A 25,423-nucleotide genomic window follows, 5' to 3' on the forward strand; every position below is an offset into this window, starting at 1 on the left:
AATGTCCCAAATACAGTCTTCAGAATTGTGTATGTGTTCATTAGTGAAGAATAATTTTGCTCTTCATAATCTGATTATCACAAGTGACATTTTGCCTCCTCTAAGCAGACTGAGTCTAAAATGATCACATTGCCCTCTGGTGGCAAACGTCAGTAAGACATGCCCCCTAGCCATACTTTTTTTTACAGTTAATTGGCAAAGGGTCTCTACCGGTACTTGCACAGGGGTTAAATAAATAAATAAATCACGCCCTCTGTCATACCTGAGAGGGAATTCCATTTTGGGAACCAGCCATACATGCGGATAATTAACAAAATGTTGCCTTTGGTCAGATTAATTCAAAGGTGGCGCAAGCCTTGACTAGAAATGTAGCGATTTCTTTTTTAAAGAATGTTTTACGTATTAACAATTACTGGTTCATCTTGGAGTTGCAACCTTGCAGTCACAAGTTCTCTCCTCTCCCTCCAGGCTGTGTCTAAATAGAACAACAAAGGCTCAGTTATTACACCGCGCTTGCTTCCAGGCTATCTGAAAAGCGCTAACGTTTTCAGCTATGACTTGATCATCATCTTTTCTTATACCGTGACATTTTAATGCATTAATGTCAATGTTAAAAGCCAGTATAATTACAAATGCGTTTTTTTAACAGAAATGAAATCCAGATAACCATATGTCAACAGCAAATTATGCCCTGTCTTTCTTTATATTTGTACAATATGGCTAAGAATGAGCCGCAAAATCACTTTCGAATTTTCCCCATTTTCCTTAACTTAAAGTTATCAGAAATCAAAGGAATATAGCTCCATTTGAGACAGCATTCAAAATATTCTAAACGAGTAATCTGTTGCTTGGATTAACTATGAGAAAGTATTCGCATTGAATTTATCCCTTCTGCACCGCTTGTGTGCACTTCACGGTCCGTCGGACAGTCCTGACACTGCCTGCGGTGGGAGGAGCCAGGGCGCGAGCTTCTCTGTCTCGAGCGTCTCGAGCTGTTTTGTTTCCTGAATCCGACGGGGCGGAGTGTTGTTGTTGTGTCCGCCGCTGGAGTCTCCGCCACAGAGGACCAGCCCGGTTCAGACGCTCCAGGACGGAGGGCAGCACGGAGGACAGACGGGGTGAGTGCGGGGAAATGACTGCTGCGGTTTGTGCGGGACACGGTCGTCTTTGGTGTCCGCGGGGAGGGGAGACGTTGACGTTTTGACACCATGTTGCGATGTTCTTCCCCGGTAAAACTTTACCCGTTACTCCTCCGATTAAAAGATAACAAATAACCGATTTGTTTATTTATTTATTTTTTAACTATTTGTGTTTGTGTCGCCTGTGAAGGTTCAGGGTTCATGTGGTGAACAGCTGTGGAGAGCTTAATGAAACTTTAATAGTCTGATTATTCGAATTTTTTACATTTTTAGTTGTGAGTCTTCTGTCTCCTTTCACAGCAGTTCAAAGAACAAAACATTAATAGTTATTTCTTAAAAGAACAGAATTTTAATGACGGTATTATTAGCGTTCTAGCAACTCATTCATGAAATATAAACTTATTGAGACTTTCATAGAAAATATTTTTTTAGATTTTTATGTCTAAAACGTTCAAGTAAGAAAACAAATAGGTCACTGATAAAGTATTTTATAATATGGTTTTATATTTGGCATCCCACAAAAGAGAGATGGGTTTTGTAGCTCTTAAAGAACAAAGTTTTGCCACAAGGGTTTGAGTTTCAAATATATAATGTTGGAAATTTAGTAGTAAAGGATGAAAATCCTTATGAAATGAAAATCTTTACAAATCTTTACAAAATATTAACAGCTACAGATTTTATAGTACCTAGAAGTAGGGTATTAAAACTTTTCTTGTGTTATTTATCACAAAGGTGGGTTTATGAATTTATTTCTCTGTTAAAGTTGGAACTCTGTTCTGAAACGATGAAATCAAAGTAATTAATTACAGATTTGGAAATTTATCTTGTTTTAGTTTTTCCATAGTTTTTTCTGTAAAAACTTAAGACATATTTTGTTGAAAAAAAAATCCCCAAAAAACCCTTTTTGTTGACACCAAAGTCTCTGAGTTCTATTGGTCAAACCTGACAGACACTGTTGATGTTTAATGTTTAGAAAAGAGACAATCTTCAGTTGCAGATATCAACCAGCAAAATCAGTTTTAGCTTAAAGAGCCTTTTATGCATTATTATCTAAAATGTTGGGTAAATATTATGTACATATCAATAGAAACATTGTGTTTGTATCGTATATGCAATGCTGTACTATTAAACAATAACTCTCCAAACTAGCCAATGTAAATGTTCATTATACCTTCAGGTCAGGGGCGGTAAAAACAGTTCAAAAACTCAAAAAGCCTTGTTAAATACACATTTCTAAAGCTTCTTTAGCCTGGGGTGTCCTTGTGAGTATCTGTGGTAGTAGTTTACGCGTCACACCGGCTGTAGCGTAGAAGAGAATCCATGAGATGCTTTGCTCGCAATGCTGCATCTTAGAAAATGCCCTACTTTGAAGCCCAGATCTCTGTGGAGATGCTCTCCCTTGTCTTTGCTGTGTGTTTCCATATTTCATTAGCAGCATGTAGCATCACCTTCAATTATCCTCCCTGTCAGCCAACTGACAGCGGCTGTCTGCTGGCTTTAGTGATTACAGGCTTCACGGAACAGGTAATCAGGTCATGGTTACACTGTCACCCTGGCAGGCTGCTCAGACCACAGGCACTAAGGGTTGCAAAAGGGTTCCCACTTCTGCCTGCTTTCATCTGAGCAAGCCTGCATCCAAAATGTCCAGTTTGAAGCAATGTTATGTTTCCAGTGTCTACAATTAGATGGTTGTAATATAAGGATGTAGCACAAACACGCATTGGCGCTGCATAAGTCTGTCTCAGTCGATGTACAGACACACGGACAAGCATGACCGTGTCTACTTCATAGCGCGCCGTGCGTGTGTTTACTGTATATGAATGTGTTTGTTATCAAGAAGTCCTTAATGACAGACTCGTTTTTCCTCGTCTCTTAGACGGCGTGCGTTAGCTCAGGCTGATGCAGGCTGCTGTTTGTGGACTAAATAATTTCATATCCACTTTGATCAGCTGATCATGTGCTCTGTCAGACAGCTGAGAAGGTGGGAGGTTCAGCTGGCTCTTCCTCTTTGTTTGCTTACTGGTGGGTGCTGATGCCTGGCTCTAGAATAAAGTCAACAGAGCAAAGGGGGTTTTGTCCTCTAGAAATAACAAAATTTATGCTTGTAAATCCGACACAGATATGACTGATATCACTTTTACTGAACTCAAACATTTTATACCATGAAGTTGTACAGCACCATTTGACCCGTGGAACAAGAGATTCAGACCTCTGCATGACGTCGTATATAAAGACAAAATCAGGCGTGACTCTCTTGCAGAAATGCAGCAGAGCATTGACTTATTTTATGACACATGTGTTTGTTCAAACTTTCCTGTTACTCATATGTTTTCAATTAAAGAATGTATTTTAGATAGATATGATTCATTTATTTTCCTTCAACACGCAGATCTTTAACAACAGCTTCAGGTTGCCGCCCTTCATCATGTCTCCCTCCTCTCTGGTCACTCTTGGATCATGTGTTTGAGTGACCAATGACCGTGTCCCATCTGATAGTGATTAATTCAGTGACTATTGGAACCATTTTTCTCACCTAACTGGCTGAGTGGGCCCATCTCGTCAGTGTCCTAACACTAGGCTAAGCCTTTTTTCTAGGGGTTCAGTGTCACTGAGACTTCAATAAATAGATGCTGCTTCTTGTGGTGCTTCAAAAACCAAGTCTTTTACCGATAAGTGGGTAAGAGCTAACCAACAGTGGTGCTAAGCAACTGCAGCCATGTGTATCAATGAGATTTTAACAGCAAGATTCTTCCTCATGAAACAAACGGCGGCACAATTTTGTGCCAGCAACATTGTAGGTTGTGAGTTACCTACGTGGGATGGCGATCAGCTACCATAATCTTTCCTTTTTGTTGCCTCAATTCACGCAAAATGTACATCATTACTTCCAAACTGTCCCCAGTGTTGGCTGATAGGAGAACTTATATAACAACCCTCCTCTTCTGCCTCAGACACTCCACAGAAAAGGTGCCACAGGTACTTTTTCCACGTTGTGGCTTCCCTCAATGTCCTGGACTTGAATGCCCTCCTGTGGGGTTGGCCCAGCAATTAGGAGAGAGCTGATTCTCCCAAACCAGCCAAACCTCTGGCTGCCTTTCGTCTGACCACTGGACCACACACCCACACGTTTGATGCTAAAAATTCTGCAAAGGAGCTCAAAACTTACACTCAATATATATATACACAAATCAAATAAAACCATTCCCAAATATTAGTTTTGCAATCTAGTTTCCTGCAGGGACATAGTACTGCATGTGTTGCTGACAGTAAATACTAGGTTTCCTTTGACCTCGCCAACTTAAACAGTAATGTTGGGTCAGCGCTGGTTTGGCTTGGCTTAATTAAACTTAGTTGATTTTCAGAGACGGGGTCTAAACCACAGCATGGTACAGGTCTGCTCAAAGCCCTGAGAAAGTTCAGAACACTGCCAACACTTGACTGTGTAAGATGTCTTAAATACGATAGCTAATGTGCTTCTGGTTAAACCTAGTCTCTAGATTTAATTCATTTAGTTCTGGTATTAAATGCTTCGTTATGTTACCTCATGTTTACTGGTAGTGTTATTTTCATACCTGCTGTTTTCTAGAGTATATTGTTTATTCCGTGCCTAACAAACCACGATTGGAGTATAGCTCATGAGTTTACATCGGTTAGAGCAGACCGATGCTCTAACCGAAAGCTCACATATAAAAGAAGTTCAGAACCCACATAGGCAAAGAGAATTGATATCTATCTATCTATAACGGATGTAGTTCTTGTATCAATTTAAATGTACAGATGTACGGATATGATGTGGGACAGATAACCGGTTACATGATTACATTTTAGATATGCTGCAGTCATGAGACAAAACCCTCAAACTCGATAGAGATCTAATGTGGACAGCTGACGACCCTAATGTTCAGTTCCTTAGTGATTCTTCCCAGTCAGTTGCTCTACTGAGAACAGAGCAGTCTTGATGATTTAGAAATTGAACTGCTTTATTCATGTTTCTTTTTAGCTTTGGAGAAGTGGGATATTCAGTCCAATGCCGTTGTGACAGCCAATTGGTTGATTTTCCAGGTTATTTGGGCACAGTCTCTACCAAACTCCTGTAGAATCTACGGTACTGGAATGTGTTTAATATTTAGAGTTACAGTTTGGGGAATATTAGATTACATAAATCCCCCTAGGACGGAGGACTTAGATCTACTTACTATCTCTTCACAACATTCAAAGGAAGATATTACTTTGCTGAAAGCATAGAATTTTAATGAGATGGTAACAAACATGCTTGCATACAAGATGTTTTGAGTTTTACTGAAGTGTTCCCAGAACTTTTATCGACCCCATCAAATACCTGCAGTGCACCTGTAACCTAAATGTTTGATTTGTTGTCAGTAAAACTGGACTGTTGGTTCAAACCCCTTTGAAATTCTTTGAAATTTGATATTTAACTATACTTCCACATTGAATAGAAACAAGGATAATATCAGAACATTATGGATTATTGATGAAATCTCCCATTTCTCTGAAATGTGCTGGAAAATGTAGTGGCTGCATAAACTGCATAAACATCTGAGACCAAACAATCTGTATGAAACATTCCATTTTGGTTACCGTCAAGACTACCACACAGAAATTCGCTGGTCAGAGAGACCGCTGACATGTTCATGACAGCTGACACTGGCCCCCCATCCCTCATTGCCCTAGATCTGTCTACCACATTTGACACTGACCACAACATTCTGCTCTGCTGTCATACCACCATGGCCCTCTCCAACTCTGTCTACTGGTTATCCTACTATCTCTGTGAAAGAACTAAGCACATTGGAGCCTGTGGGGTTCCCCAGGGCTCGTTATTAGGCCCAACTCTTTTCACCCTATACCTGCTCCGTCGTGTCATCAGTACAATCATTCCACTGCTATGCCAACAACACGCAGCTTTACTTAAAGATTGGAGCCACTCTAAACACTCTGCACTCTCACATTCTGCCAATCTCACCACCTGCCTTGGGGAGATAAAGTGGATGAGGCCTGTATTCCTGCAGCTAAACAGCCATCATCTTAAGAATGCCAAACTATCACCAACCCTGTCCATCCCTCACCCTGGCAGTTGCACCACATGTGTCAAACTCAGTCCTCAAGGGCCACGATCCTGCCGGGTTTTCTGTCCTACCAGGCTGTGGCAGTGGGATAGAAAACCCGGCAGGATCGTGGCCCTCGAGGACTGAGTTTGAAATGCCTTGGTTTCCTCTACGCTGGACTATAGCACCATACTCCTCAGTGGGATCCCTAGCCAGGAGCATTCAAAACCCCAAAACATTCAGAACAACGCCACTAAGATCCTGATAAGGGTGCAAACATTAAACCTCATCACCTCATCCTCAAAACACTTCTCTTGACCCCTGTCTCACTCCACATTGGAAAAAAGTACTTTGAAGGTATTCTGGCCCCTTCCCCTACGACCAGAACACCTACCTTTAGTTTTTGCTTCATTTGTGTTTTTTGATCATTTGATTCAGTTCAGTCCAAGTCAACTTTATTTATATAGCGTCTGTTACAATCAAAATTGTTTCTAGGCGCTTTACAGAAAACCAAGGGCCTGACCCTCTACAAGCAACAGTCTCAAGAAAAAAACTTCCCTATATGACCATATTATGGCAGATGCAGAGAGCAGAAATCCTTGTGCGAAGTACTCAACATTCAGTTCAAGACCAATTAGTGCTTTTTGAAATGAAAGCAGCAGAGTAAAAGCCAAACTTCAGGCAGCTTGTCTTTCAATCTGCAGTGCAGGCATGACATCAGTGTCTGTGTTGAGACAGGAAAATATGATCCTACCACCACTGTCATAAAAGCAACACAATAATGAAATGACATCACAGCGGGCCATAATTAAATAAGCAGTCTGCTGTCCTGGAGCTTTTACAAGGCTGAGAGAGGAGCCGTGCAGGAGTTCAGCAGCACTTCAGTTCAGAAGCCCTGATCTGTTTCTATCTCACGGCTTGAAGCACAGATAGCAGTGACCTCTGATTTTCTGTCAAGTTTTGTGGCTGCAGTACGCCAAATTTGACCAAAAGTGCGAGGGTGTTGTTAAGCGTCACGGTACTGCAGTCATCTACCTGTCATCCTTTTCACTCCTTCAGTATCCAGATAGAACTGTATCAAAACCTGGTTCAGTAGGTTAATTTGAACTGAACTGTACCAACATAATATGAAACACATGCAGTCTTGTCACAGACGGTCACTTTCTCTTACAGTTGCTTTAACATCAAATAATCTGTAGATTTTTATGCTGAAATCATCTGCGTAAATTAGAAAAACACTGAAGGTTTTCATTTTTAACTTTGAGTCGGGCACTTGGCATGGTGACACACGCTCAGAACACATCTCAGTACGCTAACTGCCAAGGAGTTGGATGATATGGCAGATGACAGTTTAAGCCACCTAATCTTTCTGGCCCTCAGCGTGGCGTTAAACGGCTTGCTTTGTGGTGTAGGGGGAGTGATTAATTATTACATTTTATCCAAAAACTCATTAGCTCAGTGACCTGCTAAGGGGCAGGAGCCAGCATTGACAGGATGGATGTTAGCATAGACCCTGCCTGGCTGGGAGTGATGAATAAATCCCAGCCTGGGTCGTGCTACGCCTGGCAGCAGGCAGCAGCGTCGCCTGGACTCCATGTTTCTGTCTAATATAGAGATCAAATTTCTGCCTCAGAAAGATATACAAAGGGACCAGCGGGGACATTGAACAGCCATACTCGATGTAATTTTTTTTCCACTGTGTTGATTCATGACTAGACTCAGTGGTCTTCAGTTGCTGTGGCTGGTTTTATTATGGCTGGTTTTAACTATATTAACGTGTGTATTCAATATAATATACTATAATTTGCATAAGAAAACGCTAAGTTGATTCATTTATTCTGTTCAGCAGCTGCAGCTCGGTTAAAATGATTCTTTTCTGTTTTTCCACAAATTGTCACTTGTTTTCCTACATCAAAAAGAACCCGTACCCGCAACTGGGTTTGTTGGGAGGGTTGGCACAATGACTACTGCTCATAACTGGGAGGTGTTAAACAAGCCTGCTGATCTCACTCAACCCTCCCTCAGGGAGCAGCTCCATCATTTAGTCCAACTGTTTACCATGCACAAGTTGCCTTAAGAACTGCAATAAAACCTCCATTTATTAGAACTTCAAAGAATTTGTGTGTGGTTTCATCATGTGCATCACCAGTCCAGGGTATTTGGCCTCCAGCTTCTCTTCCTCTCCTCCCTGCTGATGACTGCGATGCAAATAAGCTGCTCAAGCAAGAAGGGCCAGACTGAAAAACTGGAAGCAGACGCAGCAGGGAAGCTAATCTGTCACCCTCCAGCAAACGGCTTTTAATTTGCGTCTGCACTGACAGCTATGATGAAGATTCTTCCAAAATTGTACAATGACCAGTCAGACCAGAGACTGTGGCCATTGCTGGGTTCTTACCTACTGGGGCTTGCTGGGTAACAAAAGCTTGAAGCCTGATTGGAGCAGGTGAAGCACAGATCTTGATGGGGTCAACACCATTAGAGAGGAAGCATGTTCTTTAATGAGGAGGAGGGATGAAAGGGCTGCTAATTACTCTGCCGCTTTGTAGTGAAGGCAACCTGCTGCGGTTGAGACAGCATGGTTAACCTTCTGCAGCCTCTTAGTTTATTCCTTACCTTTGAAGGTGCGTGAAGGGCAGGTCAGGGGGGTATTATTTAGACAGGAGATGCTTCATCATTTCTCAAAATTCTTGCTAGCTCAGGTGTTCACTCTGTTTATCAGGATAATATACTGTATATTTAATCAGATCGGTGGGCCTGTTATCTTAATAAATACTGTGCAATAATGCTGTAGTAGCTAGCAGCTGATCTACACTGGCTGTATTGTGTATCTTGTTTTCCACAGCACAGCAAAGTTAGTCTCAGAAAGCCTTGGACTACATTTAACACACCGACACCATGCATGGGCATTGAAAGCTGCGCATGATGTGTAAATTAACCTTTGTAAGAGCTTTACAGTCACAAAGCATGGACACCCTTTCAGTCATCCATAGGAATAAGATTTCATGGGTTGATTTATATATTTATAGTTTTTGCTTGAGGAGAGTGGTGATTTGGGTTTAGGATAAAGGTGAGGAGGAGGAGGCTACTGTTTGAAGTTAAGGAGTGTTGAAAAGGTCAGTGGAAGAATTAGAAATGGCATGTTGTTGACGTCAAACACACACCTTTCGAGAAAATGTGTTAAATATTGTGTACAGTTAAATGAAGCACATATTTCATATTTGAATTGAGGCTATGCCACTGGGGCTAGCTTGTGTTTTCTGGTCTGTGTTTCTCTCTTTTCCACACCTTCTTCTTCACCAGGTCCTGGCGTTTACACCAAGTAAAATAAAATAATGTTCAGTTTATTGGCATATGTCTTCTAAAGGATTTTCACGATGGACCAGAAGGTGAAATGTGACTAGATGCCGCAGGGGTTGTACGCACGCTTGAATTTTAAATCAAATGTTCTTCTTCATTTTAATTGACTTTATAAACTTTTTCTTAACAAATTCGAGTTTCCTTCATGAAAAGCAGCTGCAGGTTTTTGGGGGACAATCTAAAACAAAAAACAATGTTGTACGTTTCTGTGTCGTGTTCCCAGTAACTGTGGCAGTCTAAACATGTCAATAACACCCTCCTGTGTTACGTGAGACTTGATTCTCTTTATCACAAGTGAGGTGTGTTAAATAACTGTCCTGTGCGTCTCTCATGACTGACCAAGCCCTCTGTTTGTGATGATTCCCTCTGGTTTCTTATGTAACGATGTGCTATCTGTAACTATTTAAAAAGCTGTTGCAACTATGAAACTGTGTAGTTACAAAATGAGTCCTCACACTTGTGGTTTTAGCATTATTAAAGTTTTATTTCAGTGTTGATTCATTGCTCGGTAACCAAAATTTGTCAACATTAGAAATTATAAATATGCTTTGAATGAACATACATTTAATCATGTCATTTGTCATTGTCACTGTAGCCCCATATGAAACAGAGGACCTGTGAGTTTCCTCCTATCTTCTCCATATTTTAAATGTACCAATGGGTAATCTCTTTTTTGTTGAGTGTATTATGTTGTTGTAGCCTCAAAACTCAAGCATTATAACATAGTAATTACATTAAACAATATCACAGATTTACATGCACCTGAGATTGGTTTGATGGGTTTTTCTGGCTTTTCCAAACATTTGTGTCCCTCCATCACATCATCCAGATTGTAAAACAGATAAATCCACATAACCTTTAAATCCCAAATATGCAAGAAGTCTTTGTGACTGGCGGATAGAGCGTGACCTTTTATTAAATCAAGTGTCATTACATGCTGCATAACTTAGCTCTTAGATATTCAATTATGGGGGTGAGGGGAGGGGACAGCTTATCTAATGTATTTCAGGCGGAAGCTCTCAAAAATCACTTAAAGGGAGCATTTCAAATCAATATTGGATTTTTCTATCAAATTTGATCTTTTATCTGTTGCTGTGGGCGTTTCAATCTCTGGCCCTGTAACAGTTCTAGTCATATCAATCAGCAAATAACTGTGACAAATGGGTTTCCTTATCTGTCAAGTCTGCCGTGGGGGTGTGGATGGCTCAACGCTGGCATCCACATGCTGCAGTAATCCAGAGAGGGTTAGAATAAAGCCTGGCTTTGCCTCACTTTCTGCCTCCTCGTAGATCAGATGAGATTAGGCAAATGCTAAGGAGCTCTGGGGGGAGGCTGGGCTCACAAACACTGACGCCGAAGGAAGGGAGGGACACAACAGGTGGACACTCCAGCAGGAGGAGAAAGCAGCAGAGTCGATGCTGGTGTGCAGTCAGGACAGCTGCTGTGAGGTTGGAACCAATTTGACACGTTGTGCATGAGGTAGATACTAAATCGTCTTGTTCTATTCCCGGTTAGCATGCTTTCGACCTTCTCTTGGTGTGTTTTGCCTAAACCTAGAGAGATTAAATATCCCTACACTTGGCTTCTAAAGGCAGACATGTGCTGTAGGTCGAGTGAAAATAGGAAATGTTTTTGGTTGTCAAACAAATGACAGACCAGCCAAAACACCGGTTGGTCGATAAATCTCAGTGAGTAAAGATTTTACAACTGATTCTTCAACATTGCCTCCTGTCTTGTGGTTACTAAAGAAGTTTTATTAACGATCATTAAACTGTCTCTCTCTCTGTCCCACTCTCTGTCAGCAAGCCATGCCAAACTGAACTGGAGTAGCGGAGCCAAGAGTGGAGCTATGCATTAAGGACTGTTAAAGTCTTAACTACCTAAAGACCAGCCATAATCTTCTTTAGCTGTAGAGGAAGTCCTTTTGGAAATGGGGAGGAAAAAGATCCAGATCACCCGGATTGTGGATGAGAGGAACCGCCAGGTAAGCATCCTAAACTCTGTCTTTGTTGTCTTTACAGATTTTATATTTGTTGTAACCCATGTCCAGAAAACATCCCATTTAGGAAATGTGTGACTGCTGTTCTCAATTAGAGGGTAACAATGTTTAAACATCTTGATCTTCCCGCAGTTTTCACAAGTTTCAAACTAATTGTCTGATTTATAGTCCTTTAAAAGGGGGAAAACAAATCTGTCTAGATAATAAACACTCCCTGAGTTAATAAAAAATAATTATTTATTTGACTATTTTCTGAAAATGTAAATTTATGATAGGTCTCATTTTACCTTTGGTTCTGAAATGTGTCTTTCTGTTAGCAGTAAAGTGGGATTGTTGTGAATCAGCTCAACTTTGGGACTCTTTAGCCCAATGGACAGGAAGATCTGACCAGCCTTTTTTTAAACTAACTTTATCCTGGAGGAAGTAAAATGCCTACCTGTGCATTCTGTTCTGCATTACGGAGCGGCTCTCTTTGTTAGCATGTCTGTGTTGTCCTGTAAAAATCTTCCCTGTGCTCCCGACTGTGCACAGCCACACAGAATAGATGCAGGAGGCAGCATCAGCTGGACTGCTCCTGTAAAGGCCCCAGATCTGTCATGTACAACAGTTAATGGAACACATGGCTCCCTTCAGTTCCCTGAGCAGTATGTTATCAGCCAATCGAACACCGTTGCTTCTTTTATACTGTAAGCCAATTCTCCCCGTGTCTGTGTGAATTTTCTTCTATAAAGTAACTCCCAAAATTGAACCCCTGGCAGAACAACATCTAGTTTCTGGACTTCACTCGATGCAGAACCTTCAGATCCTTCTCACACTCATTTGAGGTTCTTTTTAAAAGTACAAGATTTAATATTCCATGATTCCACCCAACTTCACCAGGGGCCTTCTCTTCTCCTCCCAGGAGCTCCTGATACACAGCACAATAAACAAGTGTACAAGTATCTCATCATTAATATTTGTGTGTTTGTCACTGGCAAATTCTGCCCCCATTACCTTTGTCACACTGCTTACTGGGTTATCAAACAGGTACAAAACCAATTTGAGCATCTTAAAGAGCTGTGATTCCGTTTCGTAAGTTCAGGAGTGGAACTAATTCTGCACATAAATACATTGGGCATACTCGTAATGTTTGCCAGATTATTTTCTAGATAGAATTGTTTAATTGTTCTCGGAATTCATGCCGGTACTGGCTCAGTTGACTTAACTGTTAACTCTGTATTCAGTCTTTTAGCAGTAAGAATTTACAATATTCATTTTAAAATTGGCACCGTGGATTTTTAAAACGCATTTATAAAGTCACTTTTTTATGCAGACTGTTAGCTAGCATGGATAGATCAGAGAACACGGATGTGTCCTTGGTTTGTCGTCGGTGTTGTAGAAGTTTCTCTGAGCTGTTTTATGCCCAAGTGTGCAGTGGTCAGAGCTCACAGTGAAGGTAGTAATTTGGGGTTGGCTGGAGCTGGACAGCACCCTGTCATTAGCAGGGCGGGTCAGTGCAGGACACACAGTGGCCCTCTCTGCCGGCCCTGTCCTTTCACAGCCACACGGCTGCCCACTGGAATCCCACTCTGTCTGTCTCCTCTATATATATCAGTACAACAAATACCAGCCTGTCTGGAGGGAAGGCTCTCGCTCTGGAAATAGGGATGTGGTTGAAAAATAAATATGTGTGGCGATGTTTATGTGTGATGTTTGGTTGTCGTGACCAGAGTGTTTCAGATAGACACTGCAGGAGCTGTTGGCTGAGCATCACTGGAGCTGCTGTATTTAGCTTCTTATGCTCTATTTTCAGAAAGTGGTTTTGTCTGTCCTAGCCCATTTGACTTTATTCATTTATCATGTACAGAATTGACTCCGTTATTACCGATTTCCTCCTCATTGTTTCATTATTATTATTACTTTTTTTTTTTTTTTTTTAGTAGTAGTATTTCTGACACTATTTTCTGTTGATAAAGGTGAAAAATATTGTGTGATTAAAGACTAAATGGTCAAATCCGAGAGGAATAAGCTCCTCCCTCCAGTCACTGTGTGTATAACTCTGGCAAATTTTTTTAAAAAAGCAGCTCATCTATATACTTTTGGCCACGTTACCTTCCTAGTCCAGGCGTACGTGAGTAAAAAGCGCGTGAGCGTCTCTCCAGTAACCCTGCCCATCAGCCTGTGTTGTGGAGACATGTAGCAGGTGACAAACACCATTATCGCTGATGCTAAATGTGTAAATCCTGAACGTGTGGGATGTGAAATTCAAAGGTAATTACTTGAGTCAGCTTCCCAGGAGCCCTGATATCAGGAAGACACATTCAGGTAACCACACTGACTCATTGAGGGAGCTCTTACAGTTAATATAGTGCTGATGGTGCTGCCTCCTTCAGGAGCCTCCACCCACCTCTCCCATTCATATGCTTCTACTGTAACAGTCACATGTTCCTTCGTGTTCTTTTTTTCTTGTGCCCATTCAGATCAATTCATTTGTTGGCTGTTTTGAGTTCTGATAACCATCTTTGCTAAAGTCACCTCAGCTGGAGAGATCTGAAGAACATTTGTTCTTGTCTTTTAGGTGACTTTCATGAAGAGGAAGTTTGGTCTGATGAAGAAGGCCTATGAACTAAGTGTACTCTGTGACTGTGAAATTGCCCTCATCATCTTTAATGGCTCCAACAAGCTTTTCCAGTATGCTAGTACTGATATGGACAAAGTCTTACTGAAATATACAGAGTACAACGAACCGCACGAGAGCAGAACCAACTCTGACATCGTAGAGGTGAGTCACAGCGTTATGTCGCTCTGCTCGCAGTTCCTCCTACAGACCTACTGCTTGAAGAGGGTCCAGTCCAGTCCACCATGTTTCCAAATGTGGCCATTTAAGGACCCATTTGCTTTTTCAATGTTTTCTAATCTCCAGTTTTAATATTGTAAATGGGAACAATGGTCGGGAAAATGAGGTCCCATACGTTGTAGATTTACTATTGTTGAAGTGGAATCATTGAATTGAAGCGCAGGATTTAAAACAATAGTAATAATACCGGTAATAACTATAGGTTTGCTGGACACTGCTGTGCTGCTCGGTGGTTACATTTGTTGTTCACACCCATCATGAAAAGCCTCTGTGATGAATGTAAATACAGTAATATTATCTATTCCTTCAGTGTCCACCACAGCAGACACATCTGTTAACCCTGGAAGCTGTTTGTCAGGCTTGATTTGCGTTCTTTGGCCCTTTATTTGTTTGTTTTCCCACAACGGCGTCTCACACAGACGAGCTCATTAAACCCAGCTCGTAGAGTAAAGTTGACCTTTTGCATGTGGGTCGGTTCATTTGCAACATGAAGCAAAAAATTTGATTATGTGTAAACTAATACTCCCCGTGCCTGAAAGAGGGCATTGATCAGCCTCATTGCATCCATTCTTCTTGCTGATGATTATGTCCAAGCAGCTCAGATGGTCTCTGCTCATAACAGTCCCAGAGTAAAGAGCTTTACAGAAAGCTGCATTTTCACTGCTGTTCTTTAACATTGGGAACCATCCATCAATAACGTCCTTAGCTTGTGCTATGAGCTTTAGGGGTAACTTTAAGGGGGGGTTATTCCTTTCCAGCTGCTGGGAAACAATAGAGGAGACTTTTTGTCATTGTGAATAAAAATATAACCATTGTAACTTCTAATCTTCACTCAAGTCAGCAGCTCCAGCGGCCTCAATCCTGCTGAGCTCACATTAAAGTTAGAAAGTTAAAGTTAGTTAGAGTTTTGTCAAATATGAAAAATAACCTTTGTCCGAGCCAAGAACCTAATGAACTACCGGTAATATCATTTTTAAGGTCAAATTCACTGTGTGACTCCCAATTAATCTGTTGATTCTTCACTCTGCTGAGGTACATTGTAGACCATGGGGACAGGTTAGACCAGGGGGACAGGTTAGACCATGGGGACAGATTAGATCATGGGGACAGGTTAGATATAGGGACAGATTAGACCATGGGGACAGGTTAGACCAGGGGGACAGGTTAGACCAGGGGGACGGGTTAGACAATGGGGACAGGTTAGACCATGGGGACAGGTTAGACCAGGGGGACAGGTTAGACCATGGGAACAGGTTAGACCATGGGGACAGGTTAGATCATGGGGACAGGTTAGACCATGGGAACAGTTAGACCATGGGGACAGGTTAGATCATGGGGACAGGTTAGATCATAGGGACAGGTTAGATCATGGGGACAGGTTAGACCATGGGGACAGGTTAGACCATGGGGACAGGTTAGATTATAGGGACAGGTTATATAATGGGGTACAGGTTAGACCATAGGGACAGGTTAGACCATGGGGACAGGTTAGACCATGGGAACAGGTTAGACCATGGGGACAGGTTAGACCATGGGAACAGGTTAGACCATGGGAACAGGTTAGACCATGGGGACAGGTGAGATTATAGGGACAGGTTAGACCATGGGGACAGGTAGACCATGGGAACAGGTTAGACCAGGGGTGGGCCAACATTTTGATTCGTGGGCCACAATGGGTTATAACATTTGACAAAGGGGCCGGACCAGGAGACAGGATGGATGGAGTGCTTTGGTAACCTCACCTCATTGGAGAAAAAATATACATCTTGGGATATGGAGAAAACATGTGCTTTAATTTCAAATGAAAATGAAGAGAAGCATTACAACAAAATATCTGACTTTGGAATGAGTCTTAAAACACTTAAAATCAAATGAATAAAATGTGCCTTTTTAAAAAAATTAATAACCATTTCTATTTAAAGCACTGAAAGTTCTGTTATCCTTCAGGATATCACCATCACTCTCTTCCTGACTAGTGGGAAAACACCAGAATTGCAGTGAAAATATAACATTAACAAGGTTTATTCATTTAATTTTCAAGCTTGGCGGGCCGGATTAAAACATTTAACGGGCCGCGTGTGGCCCCCGGGCCTTAGTTTGCCCATGCCTGGGTTAGACCATGGGGACAGGTGAGCTCATAGGGACAGGTTAGACCATGGGGACAGGTTAGACCATGGGAACAGGTTAGACCAGGGGGACAGGTTAGACCATGGGGACAGGTGAGATCATAGGGACAGGTTAGACCAGGGGGACAGGTTAGACCATGGGGACAGGTTAGACCATGGGGACAGATTAGATCATGGGGACAGGTGAGATCATAGGGACAGGTTAGACCATGGGGACAGATTAGATCATGGGGACAGGTTAGATTATAGGGACAGGTTAGACCATGGGGACAGGTTAGATTATAGGGACAGGTTAGACCATGGGGACATGGTAGGCTAAGGTGTGTACTGTAATTGTGACTAATTTCTTCACACTTGTATCCAGTCAGTCTGTCTATTTAAAGGGTGTAAAGCAATCACTGCTGTTTGGTATCATGCGTACAATGGATCAGAATGAAAATAAACACACTAAAGGGAAAAGCAAGTAGAGCGTCTCCAAGGAGCCTGATGTTCCTGTGACTACAGTCACACATATTCAGAAGTTTAGGGTCTGCTGGAGTGGAGCCAGGCTGTGGTTGCAAGAGGAAAAGAAGAGACCAGAACAACTTCTGAAGAGATTGGTGGTGAACTGCACACAAAATAAGCCAAATAATCAAGGACACCACTGTTGAAAGCAAATTATAAAAAAGTGAGACAAGCCGCGAAGCGTGTGTGAGACCAACCTGGAGCTTTTGGTGAAATCAGCTCCATATTCCCGGAGGCAACATTCAGACACAGACCTCTAAAACAACATCACTCTGCTGTTAAACATGTTTTAGGACTTCTTTGCTGTATTTGGCACAGACACTGTAGAATCTGTACAGGAAATAATGAAATCATCATTTTTGTCCCGGTCTGCTTGACCCACAATTCGAGAGCCATATCTGATTTCACTCTCTTCATTTTCAGTATATGTATTATTTAATATTATTTTTCCCATTTCAAAGTTGCATCAGTGACTATTGTTTTTTTTTTTCTTCTTCTTTTTTTAAAGGAACGGTAACAACAGTTTAGTTCATGCTTGTATAACAATCTTGGCTGTGTTTCTGGAAAAACACACACTTACGCAATACCTTCCTTTGAAAAGTCTCCTCACTAGGCTGTTGGCATCTCATATAATACACGATTTATCATGATGGCATAAAGTTTGCTTTACAGGGGTTGAAACAGGTGTGAAAGGGGGAAGAGGTGAAGCAGGGCTGGGAGGGCGGAGCAGTGGGCGTGTCTTTCAATTCTGGCATCGCGGCTACAGCTAATGCAGAAAGTGCTGCTATGGGGCGAGGTGGGGACAGGTGTAACTGTTGAACGGCTGTTACTACACCCGAAACACAGTCACTTATTGTGTACAGGCACTTGTGCATTTTGGATCTTGAGGACGTGGGTGCTGATGCCCAGTGGTTGCCGGCGATGAAGAGCCCAAAAGCTAAATTTATTTAGCCTCCCCCTTTATGCCTCATGGATTAGCTCGGGCTTTTGAGATTATCATCGGGAGAGTTTAACTGTTTTACTGTATTTACAGATTCTGATATGAAAGAAAGGTCACGTTGAGGTGAAGGCGGGTGTTACAGCAGCAGCAGAGTGGACACCAGCTGGCTACTGTCAATGACAGGATGGATACTGAGTAACATTCACTAAAAATTTTATGTCTCAAAGGAAACTATCACCGAAGCTGTGGGATGGATTTTGAGTGTGTCTGCTTCCCTTCTCTGCCACAGATGCAACAAATCACTTGTCCAACTCTTATGTGCCCTGCGTTTAGCTTACAGGGCTATCAGCCAAGTGCAAAAGGGTGACTCCTGGCAAACAAGGAGACTGGATTTTTTCTTTGATGCAACATCACATCAACCTCCGGTTAAGATCTAAAGCATTGCATCTTAATGATGGCAATGATCCAAATACCTCTGATCTCCAGTAAAGGCCTCTTTGATATTCGAGGTGATAAGGCGACACACACACCCTCAGAAGTCAACGGTGATCAAACATCATGTCGTGCTATAGAGCGGCTTCTGAGGGAGCCACATACAGCCTGTAATAGCTGGAACCAGTCTGTCCTCAATCTGTCCACTGTCTGTTCTGTAAAGAAAGATTTCTCCCGCAGAGGTTCCAATCTGCTGTACAACTCATGAAAGCTACTAGCATAAGAAGCAAAAGTGATCAGGCGACAGTGTGAAACGCAGTTGAAAAAGGTCAAACAGAGTTTACATCTGAATCAGAGAGCGTGTTATGTCATTATGCAGCTGATTGCTTGTCAGGTCAACCATAGTAACATTCATTATTACTGAGGAAGGGCGTGTTTTACTCTGAACGCCACTTGGAAAAGAATTAAATTCCTGCTGACAGTTTTCTTAGTGGTGTGTGTGTGTGTGTGTGTGTGTGTGTGTGTGTGTGTGTGTGTGTGTGTTTTTCAAGGATCCCTCAGATGAAAACGGTCAAGCGTGATGTCTGCTACAAGCTACTGCGTTAATCCAGGATGGGTCATGTGACATTTTAAGTGGTCGGCTGTTTAATTTCAGACTTGTGGTGAAAATAGACTCGCGAGCATATGTTTAAAGCTCCCATTAACCACCAGAGTCTGGGAATGTAGAGGACATGTGGCGGACAGACAGCCATCTGGCCGGTGCGTCGGTCTGTCCGTCCATCCTCTTCATGCTGGAACGTGTAAACTAATGACCATAAGAGATGGGATGATGATGTTGGAGAACTGATGTCATGGTCAAACCTTGCATGACGTCTGTCCAACTGGACCTCATGCTGTGGTTTCTCTGCCAAGTCCCAGGTGCCAGATGTTACCATCAATCACTTCATCTAAAAACTTAATCTCTTGAAGTGTGCGCACGATCACGATGTCATGCTGGACTTAAGCGATAGGAAATATGGCTTATTTCTGCCTGTGATCTATAAGACCTTTATAATATATTCACGGCCAATATGGTGTGTGTATACAAGTCGGCACGCTACAGCTCAGCTTTTGGGAAACGCGTCACAAGCAAAAGATACAGGATGTGCAGGTCCGCTCTCATATTTGCCTGAAGGTTCTGGAACATGATTCTGTGCAAACTGGGTTTTATGTGGTTAAGCTCTGAATGCAGGCTCTGTGGTCACGATCCTAATCCTCTGTCCTCCTAAATAAAGTCAGGTTAAAAGCAGAATATATAGTTATTTTCCCAGATGTGGCCTAGTGGGACCTGTTAGAGAAGATTTTAAAGCATCTATGTACAGGAACAAACTGGAGAATTAGATCTGGTTTTCAGACTGGTTTGTTGTCTTTCCCGCCCCTAAACAGTGTATTATATCCCGTGTTCCTCACCACAAATTCAACAAAAGTCATTATGTAGGTTTCACGCCCCACTATAGACTGAAACTGTACATTATATTGCCATAACCGTTCAAATATTTATGTTGATGGTTATTTAAATATGCATTGGGGTTTAAGGAGCGACCCCCTGCTGTCAGAAGGCCTATTCTCTGGGAGAGTTTGCCTTTATCTGGACTGCAAGCTACCAGGTTGACTGTGGCCAACCTTTGATACAAGTGCTAAGCTTTTTTTTTGTGGTTTGTTATATTTTTAAATCAGCTTTCTGTCTGTTTATTTCACCCACAGGCCCTAAACAAGAAGGAGCACAGAGGGTGTGACAGCCCAGATGCTGATGGCTCCTACACCCTCACTCCCACCACTGAGGAGAAGTACAAGAGGATCAATGAAGAGTTTGACAACATGATGAAGACTCATAAAATTGTAAGTTGCAGTGTAGGTTTATTCACCGCCGTTCGATACATAGGCTTTAGCTTTAGCATGCCATACATTTTGAACTTGAATGATGATAACCAAAGTTGCCTTTCTGTCACCTCCTCTACAGTCAGCAGGCCTTCCTCAGCAGTCTTTCATGCATGTTGCACCAGGAAGTATGCCATATGGATCTATTGTAACGTCGCAGGCTTTACCTGGAGCCACGGCAGCTTTTCCTGACAATGGGATCCTTTCTTCGCCTCATACACACCTCCACAGAAGCCTGAACTCTCCACAACGATCCCCCAGCACCGGACACACAGGTGTGTGGGTGTGTGTGTACTTAAAGTTAGTGAGAGTCAGTTTGGCAGTTCGGGGCCATTTGGGGATTAGTGCCCTGCAATAATTGTTGTTCACGTGATGCACAGAATCGTGTCCTCAAGGGCAAATTTGAGCCCCCTCCAGGGACACTTCCTGCAAAAAGAGTGCTGAAACAAAGCGGCCGATAGAGCTCCACTTGTGTAAAGTCACACACTTTTTCCCTTCAGGAAACACACAAAGTGATTTTACCCAGTGCGCAACTTCTGAGCAGATCCTCCCAGGATCATGCAGAAAACGATCACTGTTTACTCATCTGTTTAAAAAAACAACAAGTCATGTGCTTGCAGAAAGAGAGCATTTCTGAAAATTGACTCATTAGCAAGGTTGCTTAACTGCTGACCCTGACATTATACTGGTCCCAGAACAGCTACTCCAGCGTTTATTCCAGATTTATTTTTTTCTGCAGTATTTTCTTCGTTATATTTGCCAACACCGGCGCTTCTTAAGCCTGGTCTGATCTTGCGTTCCAAAGTCTCTCCTGATCGCCACTATTATGTAATTTCAAGAGCAAAAGGGATCAATTATTCATCATTATCTCTTGTATAATATATAACTGTACTTTCATCACTCTAACCTCATATACCCCACCGTGCCCACCTCATTTACCACATACAGGTTAAAAAGTATTCATCGCCTTGAACATTTTGCCTTTTATTGCTTCTATAAGTTGAATAACTGTAAATACATTTTTTAAAATGACAGTGTTAAGAGAATTTAACAAACTAATGGCCGTTAAAAATATAATATATAGAGGTCAGTGAAGGTTCTCGTTCTTGCAGGTCATGATAATTCATCAAGGTCAATCATAAGTCTCAGTTTGTTCTCTAGACATCGAGGAACAAGTATAATATAAAGTATAAGTCTAATATAAAGGTAAAACAAGTGGTGGAAAATGTTTTGCCACTTATCAATTAAATGTTTCCGTCAATCTGGGAGCTCTTTTTAGTGGATCTTGAAGTGTCCCCTATGTCCTTGGGTTCACCTTAGTGGATTTTTGATTCCTTCTGCCACTGCTGTCCATTATTACAAGGTCACCCAAGGTTATTGTTGAAATGCTCATGCTCTGAAGTTGATATTCTGCTTCATGTCTCTGTCCAGTGAACGGTTTTGCAGGCTCACCTGGAAGCAGCATGGGGAAGACCATAGCCTCCAAATCTCCTTCTCCTCCACCTCCTCCTCCCCCTTCTGGGAACATCGCAGTCTGTCCTGGTCAGAAGACAGACCTTCGGGTGGTGGTCCCTCAGTCCAAAGGAATGATGCAAACAGTGGTGAGTTTGTCGTTCAGGTATTTCACCTCATGTAAAATCGGGTTATTCTGATTGTTTTCAGTAACAGGGAGCAGAAGCTGCTCATATTCACAAGGTTGTCTTGTGTATTATGTTATGTAACAGGGAATGTCAGCCAACAGTATACCTGAAGGCTCTTAGGATAGTTTATGCAGGCTGTTATTTGTGGGCTTCTTCAGAGCTTCTTTACTTTATCGTTGCATTACTGAAGCGTGTCCTTCGCCACCGTTGTCCTTTCCTTTCTCCCTGTCCTCAATCATCAGGCAATCATTCTGTGTCTATGGAAACAGAAGCTGTTTCTCAACACTCAGTATGCAGGCAGAGAATTGTGAAGAGAAAAAGGACATTGTCCTGCCGTTTGGCTCCAAATAACCACTGATCAGAACTCTGTTGTCGCTAAAATCATCCATTAGCCAACTGCCAGAACACTTTCTCAGCGTCTTAGTCTGCATCAGGTTGGGTTCACCAGTTTGTCAGCTGATTTTTAACAATGATGCTAATGTAAAAGTTCTGGAAGTGCAGTAGATTCCAGAGCCCAGCCTGCTCCTGTCACAGCCCAGATCATGATCCTGGGGAGAATTTGTGGTGGGAGTTTGAAATGTAATGTCCCAGTTTGGAAACACATGCTGGAATTAGCATGGAAGAGTGGAAAACCAACAATATCATTAAAAATGGTGAATCAACTTTTTAAAAATCAAAAGTAAAGTTACCCTGGTGAGGATTCTGCATTATTTAGAAAACGTTAAGGTAAAAACAACGCTCAGTGTTTCCTGATACTTTGTTTAAAGTACTATAATGAAAACTGGCTGGTGAATCTATGATGTTAAAACCAGCACATGCTCAGAGAGCACACATGTAATTCTGCTTCTCATTTACTGCAGTGGAAGAGGTTCCGCTGTTTGAGCCTCGTAAAACTGGCATCTACAAAGAATGCACGAAAGGATGCAGCAAGAATCTTTAATGTCTGTTCTGAGATCATTTGATATCAACAATAATGCAGTGTTACACAGTGTGATGCTTTATGAATAAAATGCAACTTTTATTAGTATTTAGGCAAATTTGATGTAATGACAAAAAGGAACAGCAGCATCACTCAATGGTTGTGCATACGTGTGTGTGCGCAAATGTTGGAATGTTGCTCTCTAGGATTCTGTGTTGTAGGCGCATAATTTAATAACTTTAATAACTTTTTTCAATTCACCGAGCATCTGCATAAACATATAAATGCATAGGTAATACTCTAGTTCCTAGAATTTAACTAAAAATATTTGTATTATGAGCATTTTAACTTGACTGTATGTACATGTTTTTTATTTTTTCCAGACTTTGAACGGTCCTGATTTGAATGTACGCGTTAAGATTTTGTGCTTGTGCTTCGGCTGGCTCAGTAGAAACCGTCATCAGTTTTGTAGACTTTGGTTCTGGGGAAAAATAAGATGTGTCGCCATCTAGTGGTGGACATTGCGCGTGACACCCTGGTGACTGCAATCGATGGTCTGACAAGGCTTGACAAATTGGGAAGTAATTTGTTTTTACCTTAATATTGTTTTTTTTTTCAGGGCAACCACAGAGCGATCAGCAGTCCGTCCAGCCAGCCTCTGTCCACCCCAGTGGTTTCCATCACCACTCCCAGTATGACCCACCAGAGTCTGGTCTACTCCAGCATCAATGCTGCCTACAATAATGGTACCACACGACAGGCTGTGCTGTGTTTGAAACATGTCAGAAAACAGGCTTATGAAATTAAAATATATATATTTAGTGAATGTTGTGGTGGTATATACTGTATGTTGTCAAGATAACAACAAAAGATTAATCAAGTGTATGTGAAAATAAGAGTAAGTGAGGGTTTGACTAAAATCTAACTGCACTTTGATGCACAAACTTTCATCCAGTGAGGTGTGTCACTAAATAGTTCTCAACAGTCTTTACAGAAACTTTCAGAATATGACAGTCAAAGAATTTTAAAGTTGTGAAAGCCAGACAGGTTCAGGTGGTTCATCAGGTCATGGAAAGAATTTGTAAGAGAAAGTTTTTACAGTAGCACTGGAAGCATGTAATGGATGAATTGTTCTTATACCTGCCAGATTATTTACTGAACAGTGGTGAATTGTCAGGCTTCAGCTCACCTGTCGGCTCCATACCCGCATGGCAACACCAGTTAGGATCGCTGGGGTGAGTACCTTCCCCCGTTGCACACGTTTCTGCCTCTTTTTACCAATAGACGGTGCCTTGACACCACAGCCACAAATATAAAGTGACCCCCCACCCCCTCATCCCAGTCATTTGTGTCTCTAGGTCAGCTAACTCCAGCGCCCCCATCAGTACCAGCCAGAACATCAGCATTAAGGCTGAGCCAGGCTCCCCACCGCACGATCACCACAGCCAGTCAGGCTACATGACGCAGGCTCACAGCTCTTCTCATCACTCCTCAACCAGCAGAGGGAGGTCTCCCGTCGACAGCGTCAGCTCCTCGTGCAGCTCCCACGATGGAGGCAGTGACCGTGAGGAGCAGCAGCGGCAGGACTTCCTCTCGCTTCCTGCGGGTCAGCCAGAGAATCCAACAATCAAGCGAATGCGAATGGACAGCTGGGTGACATAAAGCCTCTAGTCATGTGACTATACGGCATCAGGGCGAACACAGGAAGGACACGTATGCAAACGGCATGTGGGGTTTTTATTGAAACATTGTTTTTAATTCGAATATCTTTGTTTCAGTTGTCTGCACAGTCCAGTAGTTAAACACAAGATGTTGTCCTTCTAAACAAAATCTGTCCACACCACAGGTTGAAAATGTGTCCAAGTGCAGTAGAATCTGTCAATCATCCAGCAGCAGGAAGCAGGGGGATGAAAAAGGTGATTATTGTTGTGAGAGTAGTAGTGACCACCCTGTTCACCTCTGAACTTCTCAGGGTCTAAAACAGTCCGAGCTAAAGCAATACTTCACACCGTTGCTGTAATGATAGATCACTTATTTATGTATCAGCCAAAGCTTTGTGTGTCTTTATGTCATTTGTGTGAGGTTTTTTTTGTGCGGTTTAAATTGAAACCTGAAAGCCATCGAAAGCTCTGTTTCTCTTACTGCCGTCGTGTTTACCATTGCTTTGTACAGACTCTCTTTAATATAGACCACATTTGGTGTCACCCAGCATCGCATTCCTTTGTGGATTATTGTTGCAATTTTCCTTCGCTTTTCGCATTAACCTGAAAACAGCAAAAATAGAAACTGACCCAACAACGTCACCAAAATAAGCACAATAATCCATCTCATCATGAACACAGAGCAAAGAGGGGAAAAGGACGAGTTTTAAAATATGGTAGTTTGACCAAACCTGTCAAGGTCAAAAGGACACTTTTATTCAATTTCACATTAAACAGCACTAATGTTTTTACCAAGCAGCTCCATTCACCTGATGTCTGATGAGGAATTCAATGAAAATGAATGTGTCTGAGCAGCAACTACATGGAGGAAACATCTTGTGAATGAG

General features: G+C 42.0%; 1 protein-coding gene across 2 annotated transcripts; it reads left to right on the forward strand.

The window, feature by feature from the left end:
* The first annotated feature begins 955 nt into the window (after window positions 1-955).
* On the forward strand, window positions 956-25,084 carry LOC130521515 (myocyte-specific enhancer factor 2A-like). 2 transcript variants are annotated; one of them, XM_057025116.1, is made up of 9 exons: window positions 956-1,118; window positions 11,365-11,546; window positions 14,119-14,322; window positions 20,143-20,277; window positions 20,399-20,591; window positions 21,748-21,917; window positions 23,495-23,621; window positions 24,023-24,110; window positions 24,234-25,084. In XM_057025116.1, exons 2-9 carry the CDS (start codon window positions 11,493-11,495, stop codon window positions 24,535-24,537), a joined length of 1,275 nt encoding a protein of 424 aa, XP_056881096.1. In that variant the 5' UTR covers window positions 956-1,118; window positions 11,365-11,492; the 3' UTR covers window positions 24,538-25,084. The 2 variants fall into 2 exon arrangements, with proteins under 2 accessions (XP_056881096.1, XP_056881097.1); XM_057025117.1 differs by having other exon boundaries at window positions 1,056-1,229.
* Window positions 25,085-25,423: the final 339 nt, after the last annotated feature.

This window comes from Takifugu flavidus, chromosome 2 (assembly GCF_003711565.1).
Source record: "Takifugu flavidus isolate HTHZ2018 chromosome 2, ASM371156v2, whole genome shotgun sequence".
NCBI classification, from domain to species: Eukaryota; Metazoa; Chordata; class Actinopteri; order Tetraodontiformes; family Tetraodontidae; genus Takifugu; species Takifugu flavidus.